Source organism: Orycteropus afer, unplaced genomic scaffold (assembly GCF_000298275.1).
Source record: "Orycteropus afer afer isolate SDZICR_OR568_19922 unplaced genomic scaffold, OryAfe1.0 scaffold00103, whole genome shotgun sequence".
NCBI classification, from domain to species: Eukaryota; Metazoa; Chordata; class Mammalia; order Tubulidentata; family Orycteropodidae; genus Orycteropus; species Orycteropus afer.
Window position 1 is genome coordinate 8,406,951 of NW_006921690.1, and position 24,276 is coordinate 8,431,226.

The following is a 24,276-nucleotide window of genomic DNA, read 5'->3' on the forward strand; positions in this document are numbered from 1 at the left end:
GGCAGCGGTGGCCGGTGGAGCAGGATTTGCACAGAAGCACATGAATCACCAGCAGTACTTAGGCAGGGAAGTTTGACCCAAGTCTTGATGATTAGGTGCAGGACAGATTCAGAGTAATTTATGTTCCGTGGCACATATGTATCTGCACAGTGACAGTGAGTCTGAGCTTTTGTCCACATTTTCCCTTGGGACACTGCTTTGTGCTTTTTCATGTAACTGGATACTGAAGCCCATGTCTTCTGATAAGCAGGTGAGGCCTGGAGAATCTTGGGTTGCACTCAGTAGCAAAAACCTGCAGACAATTCAGTGTATATTAATTAGTCTTTCTTCCTCTTTTCTCCTGGCAGTAAGTTGGTGTTTGGGGAGGCAGCTATTCACCCAGAATTATATAAATAGAGTGTAGACAGAGTAGATGGCTGCCAACATTTAAGGAGGGTAGCAAGAGCACTAGTCAATCATGATTTAATACACAGTGCAATACACCGTGTTGAGAATTTTCTACCATTAGCAATTAATTCAGTCCTTTGGATCTGCAATTACCTTTTCAATTTGGTCTTAAATTTAAAATAGAAAATAACTAGGAATTCTGTTATCTTAAGCAATTATCAGGCAAACCTCTTAAGGGATATTATAATTGTGAGGCTAAGGTGTTGCGGGAGAGCACATAGCTAGGCTAGAAGCTAAAGCAATGAGAGAGACAGTACTGAACAGGCAGGAGAAGCGTGCCCAGGATGCATTCAGTGGTTCCAGTCCTGCAGAAGGATGGTCCAGGTCAGCTTTTGAGACAGTCTGCCATTTTCTCCCCTTTTCCCCTGTCCTGCAACTGAATCAATCATCTGATATGTGAAGGATATCATGCCTTGTAAAGTAGAGGGTCAGCAGAAAAGGGAAGACCCCCAAGGAGAGAGATTGACACAGTGGCTGCAATGATGGGCTCACGCAGTCCATGGATTGTGAGGATGGTTCCGTACCAGGCAGTGTTTCGTTCTATTGTCCACAGGGTCACTGTGAGTCACAGCTGACTCAACAGCACCTAACGACATGTTGTTTTTTGTTCAAAATATGTAAATTTAATATCTTTAATTTTTTAAGTTTTGAAAAGAAGAATATGCAGTGAAACCTGTGAGGGCTGGAACTCAGCAGGACTGCCTTCTTTTTCTGGGTCTCACAAGTTTTCTGCCTTTGACAGGGTGCAGTCTTACCACTTTTCTGTTGCTCTCTATTAGCGGAAAGTATTTAAATTTCCCATCTCTGATAGACTTCGTCTTACACAGCCTCCGGCTTTCACAGGTTTTACTGTGCTGCTTGGACAACAGAGCCCTCCCAACTTTTCCCTTCCCCAACACCCACATCATTAAACATCCAGGACAGCGATGGTTCCACAGCAGGAATGCCACTGTTGTTCCGTAATGTAAACATGGTGGCAGAAGAATTGGCAACGGTGTTGAATATTTGGTTTATTTTTGTTAAGTGATGCAAGGAAAAGAATTTGAGAGTTTTAGATCCGTTATTTTCATTTTGTTTTTCAGTCAAGGGGCGTCATATCAGCTTTAATACAAGATCAGTTGTCAGTTACCACTGTACTTCTTGAACTAATAAGGAAAAGCTCCTTTGGGAAAAAGAATTTGAGATAAAGCTACAAAAAAAAATCACAACCACTAACAACATTAGTTGATACTAAGTGCTATGTGCATGGCAGTATTCTGTGAATTTCATACGCATGAACCAATGGAATTCTCACTACAGTCCTGTGAGGTGTGCACCATTATCCTGTTTTACAGTTGAGGCACAGAGTCATTAAGTAGAGCCACGAGAGGTGAATTCAAGATTCAAAACCAGGCAGTGGGGCTCCAGAATCCATGCTCTCCACATGCCTCTCATAATAACAAGAATGGTGAGGAAGGTATGTGAGTCTGGGTACAACCAGGAAATGGAAACCATATAGTGATTTAAAAAGGGGGAAATTTAATAAAAATAATTATCAAATATAGGAGTACCCTAGAGATGAGAGAGTGAACACAAAGAAGGACAAGCCCAGAATTGGTATCCATTTCCTGAGACTCCAGTTCAAGCTTCAGTGAAAAAGGTGTGATTGCAGCTCACAGGATGACAGGAATTTGCTGGCTTCCCAGGCCAGAGCTGACCTCTGGTCACTGGGCAAGTAGAAACAGCCCTCTGAAAAGTATACAAGAGTGCAGTTGGGGACTGGGCCAGGGTATGCAAGGGAATTGGGCCCTCATGTGGCAGGAGGTCTAGAGTAGGTGGTATATCCCACATCAAGAAAGCCATGAGAAGGTGATCACCGGGCCAGACCAGGCTGGGGCTACAAAGGTGCAAGGCACTGGCTGAGGCAGAGCATCCCTCAATACCTTTACTTCCAACTGCTGACCTACCATGTGACACTGGGAAAGCCCCTTCCTCCTTCAGTGTCCTTCCAGCACTCTCTACTAAGAAAGCTTAACATTGTGCTTACTACAGAGGAAATATGCTTAAAGGATTCATACCCATTACACAGACTAGGTATCATAGGATGATTTACAACCAAGAGGCAAAACATTGGTAAGTGGCACAGAAAGTTGTCTAATCTGGTCATGCTAGTTTGTGATGTGACTGATCCTGTGTTTCTAAGGACCTTTCACCTGGTGAGTAACCCAGACCTTGTGCTGGCGGTCTTGATGACCAAGGCTGGAAATGAAGTGGGTGGCTATCCAGTTATTGTTCAGGTAAGACATGTATAGGCTAAAGTATAATCATGGGCCTTTGTTTAATTAAATTATTGTTTAATTTGTTTGTTTAATTTTGTTTAATTAAAGTTAATTATTAAGCAAAACTATATGCTTTCTTGTTGTGAAGAATGAAAATGGTAGTCATAGAATTCTATCATGAATGTCATTGCTACATTTATGCTAGCCTGCTTGGATTTCAAATTGAGCATGTTTCTGTAGCTCTTAAATTCGGTTAATCCAACAGATGGTGATTGTGGGCTTGCTACATGCCAGGCACTATACTGGTTACTGAAATCCAATGGTGAGCACAACTAATTGTCCCACAGCACTCCGTGGAGCAGCTGACAGTCTCAGTGGTGGGTACAGTCATGTGAGTGACTGTTAAATTCACGAGTTTTAAGTTGAGTGATCAGGCACACTTGCACGTCCCCCTGCATGGTGACCAGAGCAAGGGGATATGGTCAGGGAAGTCTCCCTGGAAGACGTGAGCTTATCATTTGTTAATTCTTCTAAAAGTCCCACTTCAAATACAAATTGCAAGTTCTCATAGCCTCAAACCAATTTTTGAAGACTTTAGAGACTTCTGGCTTTGATAAGAGTTTTGTGCAAAGATGTAATGAGTTCTTTTTGCACATTTGCTTGTCATCTTCAATCACATGTAACCAAATACTCTCCTATAAGGATTTGTGTTTTTCCTTGTGAGGAGGAGAGAAAGTTTAGGAAAGTCTGGTGTGTACTTAACTTCTGTTACTCCATAGTATTTACCATCTTTTTGTTGAACAGAATACATTGTCTACAAATAGCATTTGTTTTATTCCATGTTTTTTAATAACAGTGAGGCGACTTGTTTTGCAGGTCCTGAATCCAAAATTGGAACATAGCAATCTGGGCAAATATGAAAGCTTAATTAAGTCTTTCATCCTGGAGATAAATATAGACTATAAATTTTTCTTCTCTGTCAGGTGCCTCTTTTGCAGAGATCACACTGAGCTAAAAACCTCATCTGGACACAAATTTAGTGCATACAATCACAGATATAAGTATCTTTTGCTTAGATTCTGACTTTAGAAGAAATGAATTTGATCTAAAGGCAATTTGTATGACCTTTTGAGGTTTTTTTTTTCCTCTGCTGGTGTTTCATTTTTATTTCTTAAAGCAATCCGCTTATGAGAAAAAATTGAAGTCCATGTAAAATAATAAAAATGAGGCATGTGATGTTAGACCCCCTTCTCTGTTCCTTGAAAATAACAGTCTGATTTCCCAGACGTCTGAGAGGAGCTCTTACTGTCTGACCCAGTCAATCAGTTCTTAGTAACCATTTATTTTCTTCTTTACTATCAGTCTCTCGCTTGGTAAAGTAGGTGTTATTAATTAGAAATTTCCTTGAGGTGTCGTGTGTTTAGTTGTAACTACTCTACTGGTTCAAATTCCATTAAATTGAAGCTTTTTGTTTCTTTGGTAATACTTGAGCCCCGTTTATAATTAGAATAATAATGCCACTTCGGTTACATATGCATTGAGTATTCACATGTAAAAAACAAAAACAAACAAACAAAAAAACCTCCTTGATAATCAATGAAATGTCAATTGAAATACCCACGTACTATTTTTCATCTATTGAATTGATAGTGTTTAGAGTATGAGGAAAAATGAGTGTGAAGCAGAATGGGTTATTTCATATACTGTTGATGGAAGTGTAAACTTGAATAACCTTTCTAGAAAACATTTTGCTATATTGTAATTTTAAAAAATGATCACATTTTTTTATCAGTGATTCCATTTCTAGGAGTTTGTCCTCAAAAAATCATCATGAATGTACACAAGATTTCGTTACAGGACTGTTCAGTGCTGTTTTGCTCATAATAGGGAAAATTGGGAAAAAACCTGTATGTATAACTATTGGGAATTAGTAAAATAAAATAAATACTGATGCCAATGGAAGCAGCAGTCAGGACATTAGACGATGTGTAGCACTGGAAAGGTCAACCGCGAAGGAACTGTTTCAAGTGCTGAGGAGCAAGGATGTCTCCTTGAGGACTAAGGTGCGCCTGACACAAGCCATGATATTTCCAATTGCCTCGTATGCATGTAAGAGCTGGACAATGAATAAGGAAGACCGAAGAAGAGTTGATGCTTTTGAGTTGTGGTGCTGGCGGAGAATGCTGAAAGTACCATGGACTGCTAAAAGAACTAACAGATCTGTCCTGGAGGAAGTGCAGCTGAGATGCTCCTTGGAAGCGAGAATGGCCAGACTTTGTCTCACCTACTTTGGTCATGTTGTAAGAAGGGACCATTCTCTGGAGAAGGATGTCATGCTGAGTAAGGTGAAGGGTCGATGAAAGAGGGGAAGACCTTCGACAAGATGGATTGACACGGTGACTGTGATGATGGGCTTAAGTATAGCGGGGATCATGGAGCTGGTGTGGGATCAGGCAGTGTTTCGTTCTGTGTGTATGGGGTTGCTATGAGTCAGAAATGACTTGATTGCACCTAACAACAACAACAAGATGAAATACTATATATCCTGAAAAACCATGTCAGGAAAAGGTTCATGGAATATAGTTAAGGAAAAAAAAATACAGTTACCATATTGTAAAGATTTTGTGCTTCCATTTTTGTAAGTCAAAGAAAGTCTGTGTATCTATAAATATAAAGGTGATTGTTTCTATCATCAATAGATTAAGAGTAGGTATCATTGTGTAGTGGAATTATGAGTGAAATTTAGAAAGTATCTGTACTTTGTAAATTTATATAATGAAAGATATTACTGCTATAATCATCTCTGAAACTCTCCCATCTATTTGAGTCTATATTCCCACCCACCCCCCCTTTTTTTTTTCCAGAAATATAAGCCATATAACAATGGGACTTCCAATCAAAAGTGGCATTATATGGAAAATGGGAAAGTGTTGATGGCTTTTTATAGCACTGAGCTGGATAAAGAAATCACAGCAGCAAATTACGCTGGTGTGTGCACGTCCTCTGTGATTAGAGAAGAAAACATTGACCAACCAGTAAGTGGTTCCTTCCTGCCAGAGATAAAGGGAAAATGGAGTAAAATAGGATAATTTAATAAAACAAAACTTTTTTTTCAGAAGGCCTCATGTTAAAATAAGTTAAACACTTAACACAAGTCGAAATTACTTAGACTGTGAATCTGGTTAGGAAAGAATGAAGGAAAATTGGTGCTACTTCTCTGCTTATACAGTTTAGATAGCTTTCCATTACTGGTACAACTTTCGGTTCAGCAGTTCACCAGAACACACATGAGGGAGTATGTTTACACATACTACCCTCTCACAAGGTACAAGTGACTAGACGTCATTCCACTCCAGATATTCTATTAAAATGCAAAGGATTGTAAGTGACTAACTTATTACATTATACCAAGTATATGGCTAAGCATGAATATACTTTAATTTCTAAAAGAAATTATTTTTAAACTCTGGGCTTTTAATTCTTATTAGTAAGGAATTATTTGCTTCAGACTTCACAGCTACCTAAGATATGACTCTGGGTCAGTGAATTACACCACTTTGTCATGTTGATGGTCACTGGCCTGCAGAAAATTGACATTTCATAAAGCACCTACAAGACTCTCCTTGCTTTGCCCTTCAGATGTCTAAATTGCTGCCTCTTCTCCTTCACCTATCATTCCCTAGTTCTGCTGAATAATTAGCAGTTGTCCAAATGTACCGTCTTCATCAGTAAGTGCTTCAAGTCACCTTCACTTTCAACAAGCAAGGTTGTGTCTCCTGCATATCACAGGTTGTTAATGAGTCTTCCTCTAATCCTGATGCCACATTCTGTTTCATATAGTCCAGCTTCTTGGATTATTTACTCAGCATACAGATTGAATAAGTATGGTGAAAGAATACATACTCATGAAGATAAAGACTGCTGAAGATTAAAGATTACAGTCTGCACTATGGATTACACCTCAACATAAAGAAAACAAAAATTATCACAATTGGACTGATAAGCAGTATCACAATAAATGGAGAAAAGATTAAAGTTGTCAAAGATTTCATGTTACTTGGATCTACAATCAACACCAATGGAAACAGCAGTCAAGAAATCAGATGTATTGCATTGGGAAAATCTGCTGCAAAAGAGCTCTTTAAAGTGCTGAAGAATGAAGATGTCTCTTTGAAGACTAAAGTATGCCTAACCCAAGGCATGATATTTTTGGTAGCCTCCTAGCATGTGAAAGCTAGACAATGAATAAGGAAGACTGAAGGAAAGTCTATGCTTTTGAGTTGTGGTGTTAGTGAAGAGTACTGAAATACCATGGACTGCCAGAAGAACTAACAAATCTATCTTAGAAGTGGTGGAGTTGGAAAGTGAGAATGGCCAGACTTCGTCTCACCTACTTTGGTCATGTTGTCAGAAGAGACCATTCCCTGGGGAAGGATATCATGCTTGGTAAAGTGGAGGGTCAGCAAAAAAGGGGAAGGCCCTCAACGGGATGGATTGACACAGTGGCTGCAGTGATGGGCTCAGGTATAACAAGGATTGTGAGGCTGGCATAGGACGAGGCAGTGTTTTGTTCCTTGTACATAGTGTCGCTATGAGTCAGAGCCGACTTGACGGCACCTGACGGCACCTAACAGCGGCAACAAATACACCATACCATTTTGCGCCTCTCTGCCTTTGACTGTGCTCCCCCTCCCCTTCTGCGCTTTTCTCCTCTGTCTGTGAACTCATATCAGTTAGTAAGGAAGCTATCAAAGATGACTAAGGTCATCTGACAAGGACTCAGGAGCCAACTTCAGAAGACTTCCACTATACGAAGATGTAGCAAATGAAGCATCAACAAGACAAATGAATGCAGTGGATTGAATAATAATGTATGTTTAAATCAATGTTTTCATACTGATAATAAAACAACTCATCAGTCACAAGTGGAGGTTGTTAAGGAAACAATGAGTTACTTTGAAAACTGGAAAACAAAATATCAGGTGTTTATTTTTCCTTTTCTTTATGAACTGTACCTCAGGATAACAAAACAATTAGTGAGGAGAAGTTTCGTTTCATAGAAATATCTCAGCTAGTAAATGAGTACAGTATAAAAAATAATCATAGTATCACTATTTTGTGACTTTTAATAAATTAGTGGATATAGACAATGAGCAGAGTCTCTGGGTGGTGAAAACAGTTACGTGCTCGAATACTAGTGGAAATGTTGGCTGTTGAACCCACCGGAGGTGCCTCAGGAAACAGGCCTAGAGATCTGCTTCTGAAAGCTCATAGCCTTGAAAAAACCTATGGGACAGTGTTACTCTGCACACAGGAGGCCTCCATGAGTTGGAATCGGCTCTACGACAACTGACAACAATGGGCAATGAGCATTAGTAGTTACTAGAATTACAAAAACAAAAACAAAAACAAAGAAAACAGGGTACGTATGTGTCCAATGATGGAAGCATACAATACCACTTGAAACGTTCTTGCAAATGAAAAATAAAAAGATCTAAGCAGAATGCATCAAGTCTCTCATTCTAAATAGTAATTCACTGGAAATACAGGAGACAGAAGAACATGTCACAAGACACAGTAAGCAGGTAGTCAGCAAAATCCTAATTGAGAGAAAGGCTACAAGAAATAAATTGCAAGGAAAGAAAAGAGAGAAGGAGATACAGGGAGAAATGGAGATTAGAGGAAACAGGAGACATATAAGCCAATCATAATGTGTGAACCTTACTTTAATTCTGTTTCAAATACAGCAGAGAGAGAGAGTACTAGGGAAATTTGAATACTGACTGAATAATTATATAAAGGTGTTATCATTACTAATTTTCAGGTATGATACTGTAGCTATGATAAAAAAATAATCCTTACCCTTTAGAACTATATACTGAAATATATAAGAATGAAATGGTATGATGTCTGAGATTTCTTCAAAATAATCCAGGAAGAAGAGAGAAGTACACAGGGATACAGTTGAAATGAGATTGGTAATTTTTTATAATTACTGAAGGTGGGTGAAGGGTAGATGGGGTTTCTTCATTGTTTTGTATATGATTAACATATTCCAGTGATTATACAGTTTGTACTTTTATTAAAAGAGAAAAGGAAGGGAGATTTTATGACTGATGGGAATGGGAGGGAGAGAGACATTATAATGATAGATTGTAGAATCTAAGCTAAGAGGGTGGTGACATTAAAAGTATGATAGGCAGTGAAACAATGACCCTTAGGTTGGAGGTCTCAGTGGACACCATGCTGATTTGCTCAGGAAAAGTTTAATACCATAAGCACCAGAAATTTTCTACTTGATACTTATGTTAAAAATCTTTTTGAAAATGCAGTGCTTTTTGCCTTTAATAGCATGTTCAGAACATCATTTAATCAAGTCAGGACCATCAATATGCTGGTTATACTACCACACAGAAGATAGTTGGCACTTTGGCCTTAATGCAACTTGCTCTCTTAAAAAAAAAAAAAAAGATCCTTGAAAGCCATTTGCTTTCCATTTTCCTTCAAGCACTTCTTAAGCATCTCCTTGTATCACATGTGTCTAAAGGCACTTGACTGCTAACCAGAAAGCTAGCGGTTCAAACCCACCAGCCATTCCTCAGAAGGAAGATGGGGCAATCTACTTCCGTAGTGATACTGCCTCGGAAACCCAAGGAGGGGTCGCTAAGAGTCGGATCTGACGGGAGGTCACATTACAACAACAGCACAATATACTGACCAAAGTAAGTCACAGGGTCTAGCCCAGATTCAAGACAAAGAGAAAGAAACTTCATCTCTTGATGGGAGCAGCAAAGTCACATTTCAATTGGGCATGTAAACAGAGATTGGAATGTTTTATTGTGGCCATTTTTGCAAATATCTGCCACACTTCCTCATGGTCAGTTTTCAGAGTTAGAAATCAGTGCCAATTTACTTCCAATGGTCTTTGAAGAGTTTCAGTTTTGTTTTCATTTCTTTGTGTTTGAAATAGTTACTTTCAGTATCTTATGAGCTCATAACATTTTACATGTCCAATGTGTTTTGATTATCATTCTTTTTGATGTTCCTACATTGTACTACTCGATGTAGGCTCCTAGGTCTTTTTGACATGCTCTCTTTACTCATGAATAACTTCCTTTCTTTCTGCACACAGCAAGATGTTCCAGGCTTCTATTACATATGCCCTGCCTCAAACATGGACTGGACTGTTCCTCCGAGAAAGCCTGGCTCCAGAGCTAGTTATGCTCACTGATATTGCAATGTCATTGCCTCTAGGCTTTTTCAGTTGGCAGATCAAACAAATATGTTTTTGATATTTTTGAGAGGAGGAGGGTAAACATTGCAATTAAGGAGCAAGAGAATGGATTCATTTTGATGTTTCAAATTTTGCATTTGGAGTTTAGAAAAGTGGTTTTTTCTTTTTTTCTTTTTTTTTTTTAACATATAGTAAAGCTGCCGTAGTGATACTGCCTCGGAAACCCAAGGAGGGGTCGCTATGAGTCGGGAGCAACTCGACGGCAAATGACAACAACAACAACAACAACAAAGTGTTCTACAAACCTGCTGTCATTATTGAGATGTATATATTTGAAGGCTTCTTTTTCTCCCATTTTAGGGATACTATTACCTCTCACCTGGTGGAAAGAGAAAAACAATGCTCTGTTTGGCTTGTGGACGATCCATGCAAGCAGAGAAGGGACTGAAGCAGTTGCTACCAGGGGTCCCATTCCTCTGTGCCTCTGGCTGCGAGACTCAGAAACCCTTCTCACTAGGGCCCTTCAAGGTCATCACTGTGGCCAAGGTGTGTAATGATCTGAGCTGTTAATGCGTGTGTGGTAACAGCTTGGAAACTTTGATGCATTATCTGCATTGCTCTCAAATTCATCTCCACTCATCCAATTCATCTTCTTCAGATGCACCTTTACCGTTCTACCTTCATTGATTTCCTTTTTCCCATTGTAATTTAAAATACATTTTCTATTAATAGTTCAATACACTCTTTGAAGTTAATTGGCCACTTCTGCTGCTTTAATCACCTACTGACACCTTTCATTGCTTTCTGTGTTGCTTTTACGTGAGGAAGTAACTGCAGATCTTTAGGTGAGGAATCAAACTGCAGCTTTTTTTGCTTCTTCCAGCAGGGTAAACTCCTTTTTACTAGCATGGATCATTTCGGGGAGAATTTGACATGCTGTTGCTAATGACTGTTCAGGTTGGGTGCCTGAATTCACGCATCCATGTCTAATACTATTTATACCTCTTGGAGAATAAATCCCTGCAGTCTCCTGTGATCTTAATTTAAACTGGCACCATTTTAAACTCCTTCCCTTCAAGTTTACAAGTGAGAAGAGCTAAGGAAAACTTGCACAGCTGTATAAAAGGGGGCAGTTCCTGAGAGGGGGGAACTTTGAGAAGATAAGTCAGCAGGTGGTGTGTTCCTCAGGGCTTACCTACCTCATTCCCAGCCTGCCTCCCTCTCTCCTCCAACGCAGTGCACCTGGGATAGCGGTGTCAGGGTACACTGGACACCAACTGAAACTGTAACTATGAGGAGAAAGGAATTCTGTCCCCTGGGGAATCCTGAAGACATTTGGTTTGTTTTAGGACTAGAGGAGTGTTGTTTAGGGAGTGGTGTGATGGAAAGGAGTTTAAATGCATCAGCATCTGGGACAGAGCTCTTTCCCTCAGAGCAGCATTGGAGTAGAGATGGGAAGGGAAAGGTGAAGCAGGATTTTTCACACTTATTACTATGTGGTTAAGGCTACCCTCTTTCCTCTACCTATTCTTCAATATCTGCCAGCACAGAGTGGTGTCGTCCGAAAGGAAGGTGAACATCTGTGATGTTGGGGTCCTGGTACTTTACTCCAGGTTCTCCTTGACCCTGACATCTGTCTACCCTGTCTCCTGTCCCAGGGAAAAGTCAAAAGGCAACAAGAGAGGGCTTGACGCATGAGCCAGAGGCTACAAGTCACAGTGACCCAGTGGCAGGACTGGAGAGGGAACTGAAGAGTCCAATCCAATATCTGTAGCATATGAAGTGAGCATTTAAAGACTTAGATGTGACATATATGCCACTACATTTACTAAATGAAAAAACTAAAGAACGCCCAAATGAGAAAACTAACAAAGAAAAAAAAAGTTCATGAAATGTATGATTTTCTTTCTTTCTTTTTTAAATCAGGCTAATTTATCCTCTTACGAAGCTGAGGAAACTCTAAGTTATTATGAAGGACTCCTATCATCTTTACAGATGAAGGCCTCCACACGGGCTGTATCTCATAGTGGTGTGGCAACTCCACACCAGAAGGCAGTGAAAATAATTGCATACAAAAATGGGGATGGCTATCATAATGGGAAGTTAATTGTGGCTGAAACATTCCCCATGGTAAGTGACTGTCACGTAACTGCTGCTTGTATCCTCAGAGGTCATGATAATGGTTATTCTTCTAACAAGAAGAAAGCAGTAGGGTTGAGGGGTAAATATCTCTGGACAGTTTCATCAATTGAAGCTGATGAGATCAAGATCTTTGCTTTCTTAAAGAACTTTTTTTTTTTTTATTGCATTTCTTTGGATATAGTCTTAGAAAAATGGGCAACTGGAATATGGTTTTAGAGTGGCTCCAGAGCAAAGATATAGAAAGGAAGGGGGAAAGAAAACAGCTTTGCTTAGTTTTCATGATAGAGTACCTTTTTCTGACTTCTTTCCCATGCCAGTTTCATGCTATAAGTCATCTGAATATTCTAAGAGATCCCACTTCATTTATCATCTGCAGAGTCAGAGGGCTTGTTTGTCGACAGGATGCTTTATTCATTTTCAGATTGGAGCAGCGGGTTGTGCTGGGAGGGCCTAGTTGGTCTGTCCTGGAGATTTTTCCCCACAGACACAGGAAGGGAGGAGAACCAGGAAGGCCCCGGTGGGAGTGTTTTCCTCCAGTGCTTGGTGATTGTCTCACCTATACATTTTGGCTAATACTTTTAACAACATATTTTAGAAACAGTGTTAAATATGATGAAGAGTTATCTTGGAGACTTTTTTGAAAATGTATATAACACACATACCCACTGTCTATAGCAGAAATTCCTTAAGTTATGTAGTGCTGCTATAACAGAAATTCCATAAGTAAGTGGCTTTAACAAACAAATTTATTTTCTCACAGATTCACCAATTTAAAAAACAAAACAAAACAAAAAAAAAAAACCCACTGCCATTGAGTCAAGTCTGACTCATAGTGACCTTGAAGGACAGAGCAGAACTGCCTCACAGGGTTTCCAAGGTTTACATCTTCAGGGAAGCAAACTGCCTCATCTGTCTCCCATGGAGCAGCCAGTGGGTTTGAACTACTGATCTTTTGGTTAGCGCCTGAATGCCAGCCCACTGCACCAACAGAGCTCCCTCTTACAGATTAGGGGGCTAACAATCTGAATTCAGGGAGCTGGTTCTAGGGGAAGGCTGTCTCTCTCTGTTAGCTCCGAGGGAAGGTCCTTGTCTCTTCAGCTCCTGTGACAAGGTTCCTTGACCGTTATTGCTTGCTTGTTTGCCTGCATGCTTAATCAGCTCTTTTATATCTCAAAACAGATCGACTTAAAACACATCCCACTAATACTGCCTCCTTAACATAACAAAACCCATTCCCAGATGAGGTTATAACTACAGGTCTAGTGGGTAGGATTTACAAATCTTATTTTTGAGGGATGCATTTCAGTCCATAACACCTATTCCCTCACTTCTTTGGTTGAATACAAATAGATGTTTTATTATACATTGCTGTTCAATGGACTAAGCAAAGTACAGAAGTTAGTGAATCCAAGATTCATTTCCAGCTTTGTAGTTGGCCTTTGTGGTCTTGGGCAAAAATATCCACCTTTCAACCTGTTTTCCAGTCTGAAAAATGGAAATAATATGTGTCAGTTCTTGAAAGTTAACTACTCATTTATTTTAAAAAAAGTCCAGAAATGTGAAGTATTGTAGCAATTTTATACCTTACAAAGTACAAAACTGAAAGTGGATTTCTAAATTCAACATCTCTTAGAAAACACTCTATGTTAAAATGTGTTAACATATATTAGCTGCTATGTTAAAATTCTGGAAGGAGGAATTTTCCGTTATATTGGAATAATGTTGTGAAATTAGGTAGGCTATCTAATGTCAAAAATTGTCTCTAAGCAAAGATCAAGATCAGAAGTTACTGCATTTTTCACATATACTGCACCCACAGAAATAACATGCACAGACATGCAGCACACATAGTGTGCACTGGAAACTAATGCATGAGGGGTTGTAAAGCTTTCAAAACCATAAAATAGGTACATTACTCGCATGAAAGTATGGTACTCAGCTTTCTGTTTTCTCAAAGAATTTTTTCAGGCTTCTAAAATGGTAAACTCTTCTTGATTATTTGCAGTTTTGTTTCCTCTCAGTTCCTTACAGTCTGCGTTGTCTAGCTTCTTACAGACTGCACAGAACAACTTGGTCTTTCCAGAGCAGCCTCCAAAGTATATACCAAAGACGGGACTACAATTCTCACTTTGCGTGATTTGGTATTATGGGCTCTAGATGAATCCTTTATCCAGAAAGACTCTGCGGATGGAAAGAAACATGCAGCTTTTGTTGGAACAGAAGAGGCAGCAATTAAAAGTATGGGCACTTTGCTACATTCTTTAAGAGTTAGCAAGTTCTATTTACACTTAATCATAAAAAGTTAAATTTGGCTGTCATTCCCTTACCCTGTCTAGGATTTCAAAATCATACGAAGCTACTCTGATAAATGATTCCAAGACTGTCGAGCAATGAAATTCCCTTGTTATTTTCACCTTGAAGAATAATAAGAAAAATAAAAAATTCATGGACTTTTTATAAATATTAGTCTTCTCATAAGTCTTATGTAAATTTTGGCTTCAGTGCTGAAACAATAAGTAAATTTCATAGAGTTAATAAAATATTTCTAACAATTTAGCTTCTTAATGAAACTGAGCATATTTTGTTGTTAAAGTCAGAACCAAACCATCTTAGACAGTGGGGCTGGATCAATGCAGTTTTCCTACCTTTAGATGAGAAATGTCCTCTCTGTACCTCCTGACTTCCAATCTCCTTCCTGCACATTTCCACTGTTTCTATAAACTCCCAGAAGCACCACTGAGTGCCCTTCTGTTGTAGCACTGATGCTATTATATTATAATTACCTATTTATGTCTCTTTGGGCTATGTACAACTTGAGAGCAGGGCTGTGTTCCAAACAATAGTTTTCTGAATGAAAGGGAGCCTTGCTTGATTCAGTAGTGTTACCTCAGTGTGAGACTATCACACCATTATTGTATTGAAAGGTATGGTGTAGAGGTTAAGATCTTGGGCTTTGGAGTCAGAATAAAACCAATTGCTGTAGAGTCAATTCTGACTCATGATGACTCCAGTGTGTCAGAGCGGAACTGCACTCAACCAGGATTCACATCCTATATTCTTCACCTTTTATCTTTATGACTTTGGGCAAGTTGCTCAACTTTATACCTCAATTTATTCATCTGTAAAATGAGGATACTAACAGTCCCTTAGGTGACAGTAGTGGTTCTGTGATAGAATTCTTGCCTCCCATGAGAGAGACTGGGTTCGATTCTTGGCCAATGTATCTTATGCACACACACACACACACACACACACACAAAACCCAAATTCACTGCTGGGGAGTAAGATCCAACTCATAGTGACCCCTCCTTGAGTTTCTGAGGCTGTATCACTACAGAGGTAGACTGCCGCATCTTCCTTCCGAGGAATGGCTGGTGGGTTTGAACCCCCAGCCTTCTGGTTAGCAGCCAAATGCCTTAGGCACTATGCCACCAGAGCTCCCTTATGCTCAGCAGCCACCTATTTGTCAGCCTTAATGCTGAAGAGGTTTCAGCAGAGCTTCCGGACTAAGGTTAGGAAAAAAAGGCCTGGCAATTTACTTCTAAACCCAGCCAATGAAAACCCTGTGGATCACAAAGGTCTGATCCCTAACCGATCCTGGAGACCAGGCAGAGTTTTGCTTCATTGTGCATGGGGTTGCCATGAGTTAAGTCCCAACTTACAACAGATAGTAACAACAGTAGTTTCTTACTTCATGGAATTGTTATGAAAACCAAACAAATAGATATGAATATATATATATATATGTGTGTGTGTGTGCGCATATATATATATATATATATATATATATATATATATATATGAGCTCTGGTAGCGTAGTGCCTAAGGCACTTGACTGCTAACCAGCCACTCCTCGGAAAAACTCAAGAAGGGGTCGCTATGAGTTGGGTCCGACTCAACGGCACATAACAACAACAAGAACGTATATATATATATATATATATATATGATATATACACATATATGTAATGACTTAAGACAATGCCTGATTAACATCTCCCAGACACCCAGTGAATACAACCTATTCATTATCATATATAGGATATTATTTGTATGTTTTCTATTTTTTTTTAAATAAACATCTGAACATTTAATGCTTAGCTAATCACTAAAGTATATAGTTATCATAAAATATCTGACTTCCAGTTTCTGGGAGATTACAATCTCAAACTCTCTGCTTTCAAATTCTTATTTAAAACCTGGTTGAAAGTAATGTTATTCATGCAGGATTGCTAAAAGGGTAGAGCTACCCTGGTTCCTCTGTATTCTAAAGGTTATCCTTGATCAGACAGGGACATTAGAGGGTTTGGCATTTTATCATCAGTTTCGTTGAGAAACTTTTTTTTTTTTTTTAAAGTAGCGTTTTGAAACTCAGTATCATGCTAACTGTGGAGGCATGAAACAGCATTTAAAAGCACAGTGTCTGGAGGCAGGTGGCCTGGATTCTAATCCTAGCTCTGCTACAACCTAGCCTCGGTTACCTTTAAAGAGGAATAGTAATAGGACCAACCTCAGAATGTCCCTTTTAGAATTACATGAGATGATGTATATGGATGATACTTCAGTAAAATGTCCAGTACCTACCAAGTTCTCAATATGTGTTAGTTTCTATTTCAGGATGCTATTAACTATATCACATGTAACTCCTTTATAATGGCATTCAAATGAACTTCTTGCAGGTCTCTGGACCAGGGGAAATGCATCTTCTGAGAAACTTGTTCTTATATTTGGACTGTGTCAATTTTGAAATTGTGTTTTCCTCTTTGCTGTCACTGGGAGGCTCAGCAACCAAATTGTTCTTTGTTGTTTTTAGGTGTTTCAAGTTGGTTCTGACTCCCAGGGACCCTATGTACATACGATGGAACCAAACACTGACTAGTCCTGTGATATCTTCACAGTTGTGCTAGGTTTGGGCCCATTGTTGCAAGCACTGTGTCAATCTGTTTCCTTTAGGGTTTTCCTCTCTTTTTTGCCGACCCTCTACTTTACCAAGCATGATGTCCTTCTCCACTGGTCCCTCCTGATACTATAACCAGAATATAAGAGAGAAAGTCTTATGACCCACACTTCTAAGGAGCATTATGATTGTACTTGTTCCAAGACAGATTTATTCATTCTTCTGCAATCCATAATATATTAAATATTCTTCACCAACACCATATTCAAATACATCAATTCTTCTTCAGTCTTCCTTATTCATTGTCCAGCTTTCATATGTATATGAGGCCATTGAAAATACCATGGCTTAGGCCAGGTACACCTTAGTTTTCAGAGTGGCATCTTTACTCTTTAACACTTTAAAGAGGTCCTTTGCAGCAGATTTGCCAAGGCAATATCATTTGATTTTTTTACCTCTGCTTTCATGGGTGTTTATTGTGGATCCATGGAAAATGAAATCCTTGACAACTTCAATCTTTTCACTGTTAATCATGATGTTACTTATTGGTCTAGTTGTGAGGATTTGTGTTTTCTTTATATTGAGGTGCAATCCAAGTTTGAGGGGTTTTCACCCAGCCCCTAGAGCCTGGCACTTTGAACTTGGACTTAAAGCCTCCAAATTGTAAGAGAATTGTGATAGTTGGAGCTGTGTATCAACTTGGCTGGACCACAATTCTTTGTGCTTTAAGCTGTTGTGATGTGGTTATTCCCATGATGGGATCAGATGATTATGTTTTGAGCAGGCAATCTGTTGAAAGGGCATTTCCCTAGGGGTGTGGCCTGCTTCCAGTATATCTATGGACATTCCGGGAAATGAGACATTCTTCTGTGGATCGGGATTTGGTTGTGCTGCCTACAACAGTCCATGAGTGAACAATCCACCATTCGGCCTGGAGATCTTGGATTCATCATTTGTTGGAGTCAACAGCCGGTGTACTCCCTGGCAGCCTTGAGCTCCTCAATCTCTACAGCTGCAAGAGTCAGGACAGCCTCCAGCTTGATGTGGAATAGCCTCCAGCTTGATGTTTGATCCAGGAACTTTGGGCTTGCCAGCTTCTATAAGTGTGTGAGCCATTTTCCTGAGATAAATTTCTCTATATATACATATATATAAGCTTTATTGGTTTTGTTTCTCTAGAGAACCCAGTCTAACACAAGAATAAACTCCTGTTCAAGCCATCTCATTTGTGGTATATTCTTGTCAGAACAGCACTAGGTAACCAGGACAGTAAGCTACCTCAACAAATTTCTTTCAGAATCAAGCAAAGTGTAAGAAAGAAATTTAAAGTCAGATTGCATTAAATTTTTAGCTGTATAAGATCTTCCTGACTAAATATGTGTGTTAGTGTTCGGTTTGGGTATTACGTGTTTAAATCAAGTATTAAATGAAGAGTAAAATATTTTGAATAAATAAATGAGTTCAATAAGTAAATTTATTTATTACTCATAGAATAATGGTAAATGTGTCATTTGTTTTTCAGAAAACATGAGAACAAAAGTGAAAAACAAAGTATTTGCAAAGTCTGTGACATCTGATAATTTGAATAGTATAGATGAGTCTTTGCTTGACCTTGTCCTCAGAAACCCTATTGCCATCTGGGTGTCTTGTGGTGAACCATTTCTACCTCTGAATGGTAAAATATTTTTTTATTTTTTGCTTTCTTTCAAGTTAGCATGTGAAGGGAGAGAAAAATCAATTTCTGTTATCCTAAGAAAATGAATTAAATGTATGTAATGCCAACATAGTAATATCACTTTCATTCAAAGAACAGGAGGCCCGGTAATTAGTATGTGCACAAGAATAACTAAATCTCACATATTTGCACAATTGCCTGTTTTTTTTCTTACTGGAATGGAGTAGTCTGCATAGAAAAATGTCTAATTTAGTTGATGAAGAGATCTTTGGTCTATAAGACTGAGAATAATGGTATACATTAGAAAATAACAAATGAGTTTAATTCACACTGAAGACGACCTGTCTGCACATTTTCATTTTTAAGAATTGCACCCTTTAGGCAATAGGTGGATGTTTAAAAAATGAATGGTTCCAAACCAGGCTTTCATCACCTCCAAATAGTTTATGGAAGTGGAAAATGAAATATGAGTATTGCATATGGTAAATCTATATAATAAAATAGCACTGTTCTTCTTCTTTTTCCTGCTCTATTCAGAAAGAAATGCCTCAAGCCCTGTCATCTTTCAAACAAGGTTCCCTTAATGACCCTTACCTTTTAATTACTTGTTTATAATTGAATCTATTTCTTAGAGCAGAAAGTTCTTTATAAATTATTGGCTTGCATGATAAATTACTGTTGATAAAAGTACAGAAGATAAATATCATGGATTTTTATTATTTTAGCTTTGCAGAAAGCAGAAAAAGTAGAGAAGCAGAACTGGATGAAAAAGAACAAAATTTTGGCTGATCTAGATATTATGAAACACAAACTGAGGCAATTAAAGGGTAAGTATGAATTAAATAAAGCATTACTAAGTTTAATTCTAAATGTAATCTCAGTTTGCTGATAGTTACTTTCTAGCTCTTGATACCAGGTATTTAACTAATGGGCACTATATAAATATTAAGTTGTAAAAGACACTTGAGCAAGTTTATAACCTAATATTGTATTTCTCAATATTTAATTTATATTTGTACATTTTATATTAAAGTTAGTATCACATGCCTTATATATACATTAAAAAGTTTAGAGGAGGGTGTCTGGACCACAAGACCAGTCTATTGGTTTTGAGATAATACCTGAACTGACATTTTGTGGTATTTGGAATTAATCTTTAAACATAGTGTCATTCCTTGGATATTGCTGGGGAAGAAGGTCTTGTACATTCTGAGTGAGAAAGTAGTAAAATGTTCAGAGGTCAGTGTCATTGTCTCAGAAGGACTTTACTTTGCATAGATACACCACTTGGAGTTAAAATGATCAATTGGCAATATTTGTCCTCTTCTTCCATTCTTTTTGTCATATAATCTTAGTTTCCTGATCTTATGTTATTTCCAGCAATGTGATATTAAATGGTTCTTGGGTAGAAACAATATATTATGGACTTCAGTTTAGCCAGGAATATGTTTCAGGTTCGGTGGTTATCATAACAGGATTTCAATTCTTGAGTATGTATACTGTCTGATGTCAAAAGCATATGACTATTTCTTCCATCAATAACACAACTAGTTTTGAATGCAGAACCTCCTTTCTATTCTCTAATAGTGATGGGACCACCTTCTGCCCAAATATTTCAACTCAGAAAACTGGGAGCCATCCTTGGCATCCCCACTACCTTGTTGTTTTAAAACTATTTATTTTATCTCAGATTCATTCTAACCCTCTTACTCCCCAGTGTTATTGTCTTAGTTTAAGCTACCTCCATCTATTCTTTGGATTACACAACAGCTTTCTAACTGGTTTCCCTGCTTCCACTCCTGACAGTAGTTTCCATTCTATGCAGAAGGTTGGTACTCTTCAACAACTAGAATTACCATGCAGAAGTTCAAACATAACAAGAGCTTCTTAACTCCGAGCTTCTGCCTCTATTCAGTTTCCTCTGCCTGGAATTTACCCCTCTCCATCCTCCTGGATTGCTCCTATTCATTCTGTGTTTTTTAGCTTAGTTGTTAGTTCTTCCCAGTAACATCCCAACTCTGGGATAATGTGGCTTTATCATACCCTAAATTTCCACTCTGGTAGGACTTATTCCATTATTGTGACTGCCTTTCTTATGTTATCTTACAAATACTATACTCTTCTTATTTGTTCTCTGAATAGTTGTAGAATTTTTTAATTAACAAATGGATAAAAAGTTCAACCATTTACTCCAATGAATATTCTAAGTTCTATTCCTGTATGAAATTAAATTAGAAAACAACATTCCAGAAGTAGCACCCGAGAGAGCTGTCTTTCCTGAATTCTTAGTTCATGTCTTCCGCTTTGATTACAGCAAAGTAATAAAAAGGCATAAAATTCACTTGGTATCATCTATAATACCATTGCTGAGAACAATGTCTATTTGGTCATTTGGTGTCCATTATAGACAGATCCATTGAAGTAGTTTCCCTTAGAACTGAGTGCTAGGATAAATTTTGTATCTACTGACAAGTTGGTATATTTCCTGCTATGAAATATAAATTCAACACATGCTTATAAAATGTCCACCCTGAGCAAGATCTTTTTTTCACTGTTGGGATTTTGAAGATAGATAAGAAGAAGTCTTAGCTCAATTAATTGTGGTGGTTCCTGTTAGATTGTGAACTTCTTGTGGGGCTGGATGAAAAAAGGGGCATGAAAGGTAGGACAGTTGCTGAATCAATTAGTTCCTATTATTATTATTATGTTGTTATTATGTGCCCTCCAATCAGACCCATTCATAGTGACCCCTCCTTGGGTTTCTGAGGCAGTATCACTATGGAAATAGATTGCCCCATCTTCCTTCCAAGGAGTGGCTGGTGGGTTTGAATCGCCAACCTTCTGGTTAGCAGTCAAATGCCTTAGGCACTGTGCTACCAGAGTTCCCGCCTATTGATAAATACAATAAATGTTTATTTAGCATATACTATGCACAAAGCCACTCCTTGGAAAGAAGGTTGGGCAATCTACTTCCATAGTGTTACCACCTTGGAAACCCAAGAAGAGGTCGCTATGAGTCAGGTCTGACTTGATGGCAGTGTTTGTGTTTATATGTGTAAAGCAGGAGCTCTGGTGGTGTAGTAGGAGCTCTTGTGGCTTAGTGTGAAAGGCATTTAACTGCTAACCAGAAGGCTGGTAGTTCAAACCCACTAGCCACTCCTTCGAAGGAAAACTGGGCAATTTACTTCTGTAGAGATACTGCCTCAGAAACCCAAGAAGGGGTCGCTGTGAGTCAGAATTGACCCGATAGCAGTGAGTTTTGTTTTCTTTTAATGTACAAAGCACTGTGCCAAGTCGATTTTACATGTCGTTTATAAGTGTGATTGCAAATATTTACTACATGCCTGTCACATAATAAATGCTCAATAAATATTGGTATGGGAGTTCCTAGGAGTGCAGCCCATTTTCCCAATTGGGGTTTTAAAATTTAGTAAATGAACTAAGGAATCGCAGATCAGGCCCAAACTATCACCTTTGTTACATATATGGCAACATTGGGAGCTCAGATGGTATAGTGCCTAAGGCATTTGACTGCTAACCAGAAGGCTGGCAGTTCAAACCCACCAGCCACTCCTTAGAGGGAAAGTTGGGCAATCTACTTCCATAGTGATACTGGCTTGGAAACCCAAGGAGGGGTCACTATGAGTCAGATATGACTCAATGGCAGTGAGGTTTTGGCAACACTGGAGCATTTCATTTGTGTGAGAATTAATCTGCTAAGTGAATCTTCAAATTGAGTGGACTTCCCTTGCAGGCCCAGATGATTCTGAACCAGGGTTGGCCTCCCAATAAAGGAGTGAGATGAGGGAAGTTGTCTATGTGAGAGTATAATGTGAAAGAATAGCTAAGTACTCATGTTTTCTAGTTTGTGAGAAAAAAAAGGGTGAAAATAGGCCAAGAACCTTCTGTTAGTTTTTTTCCCAGTCTTCAGTCAGAGATATCATTTGCAACACCAGTGGAGCTCCATCCTCTTGAAAAGAAACATTAGGAGCAGAGGAACACCATTCCCCATTTATTGTCAGTTATTATCATTACTATCCCTTGATCTCATGTAAAATAAAATGGGATACATGGGAAAATGTAATAAGAAATAATTTATTGAACACATTTTTACTTGGTTTCCACTTCTCTTGTCCTATCCATATAAATAATAGTTACAAAAATCTTTTTCAAAACTGAAATCTTTTCTAATGATATATCTCTTTATGAAAATTACAGTGTGAATGCATTAATTTTCTTAAGACCATTAGAAGCAAGTTGACAAAAAACAAATAATGCATGATATTTTTCCTTTTCCCTGTATTCAATTCCTGTCTCTCAACAGTATAAATCATCAACTATTGCTGAATTCTCTTTAGTGGAACTAAAATTTTAGTGTTCAAAATGCATTATAAATAAAATATTGATTCAAATATTATCCACAAGAATTTATTTGTCATAAGTTAATGTTATCCGCACTTTATGAATAGAATTGCATAAAAACTATACTTAGTATAAATTTGTGTAATGTATTTTGTGAGATACCACTGTGGTCTTCTCCAAGATTGTTGCCTACTGATTGTCATTGTAACTCATTGGTTAATTGATTTAATTTTTCTTTTTCCATTCTCAAATGTGCATATGATTGCTGATGAGGTGCATAGAATTCTGGTTTCCCTTAAAAAGCCATCAGTAACTTTCCATCACTGTTATTTTTATTGCTGGTATTTTTCTAAAATTTGAGCCACAAGAGTATAAGTGCTTTATCCTCCGCTAGTACAGAATTACCTTCAAAAAGTTTTTCTTATAGCCATAGTCTAAAAATCTGGACATAAAGAGTACCTTGACAATAATATTGGGACTCAATTTCATTTTAGTATTTTTATTATTTCATCAACCTAAGTGTTACTTTAGCATAACCAGGCATCCAGGAAAGGGAAGGGACCCAGACCCCACCCCCACCATCCAGGAAAATGGGGGAAAGAGAAGCCAGAGGGGACAACAGAGCAGAGGAATAGCCAGGGATCCAGGTAAGGGGAGGGACCCAGGCCCAACCCCCACAAGCCAGGAAAGCAGGGGAAAGAGAAGCCAGGGGGACAACCGAGCAGAGTAGCACCAGGGATCCAGGTAAGGGAGGGCAGAGAGGTTTCGAACAGCTAAGCAAGACAAACTTGTCTGCCAGTTTGTTGTATTATTGTGGCTTGAGTGTTGGTGTGAGGCTTGAGACTGTGCCACCACTCTTTCAAGTGCTGGCAGGGTTGCACATGGTGCACAGGTTTCAATGCAGCTTACAGACTGACAGACTTGGAAGAAGGAAGAGGACATCCACTTCTCAAAGAACTGGCCATGGAACCTTATGAATAGCAGAGAAACATTGTCTGATACATTACTGCACAACTTTATGAATAGTCCAGAAACATTATCCAATACAATGCAGGAGAATGAGCCCCTAAGGCCAGAAGGCTTTCAAAATATGACTAGGAAAGAGCTGCATCATCAAAGTAGGACCAGCCTTACTGATATGGATAAAGTAAAGCTTTCCACGGCTCCCTTGTTACCCTCCCGAGAGGGACCGGGTCTCCGGGAACAAGGTAAGCACAGGCATAGCACAGAGTAGCAGGCCAGAAGAGCAGGAGGAAGGGGT

At 38.7% G+C, this 24,276-nt stretch overlaps 1 protein-coding gene across 1 annotated transcript in view; it reads left to right on the forward strand.

Moving 5' to 3' along the window:
- Positions 1–24,276, forward strand: part of DCDC1 (doublecortin domain containing 1) — a 680,259-nt gene that overhangs the window by 621,512 nt on the left and 34,471 nt on the right. Inside the window, exons 27-33 of the mRNA XM_007943315.2 lie at positions 2,630–2,723; positions 5,570–5,740; positions 10,300–10,485; positions 11,866–12,069; positions 14,127–14,319; positions 18,501–18,653; positions 19,379–19,480. Of these exons, the coding sequence (XP_007941506.2) occupies positions 2,630–2,723; positions 5,570–5,740; positions 10,300–10,485; positions 11,866–12,069; positions 14,127–14,319; positions 18,501–18,653; positions 19,379–19,480 (1,103 nt within the window). The remainder of the gene's footprint in view (positions 1–2,629; positions 2,724–5,569; positions 5,741–10,299; positions 10,486–11,865; positions 12,070–14,126; positions 14,320–18,500; positions 18,654–19,378; positions 19,481–24,276) is intronic.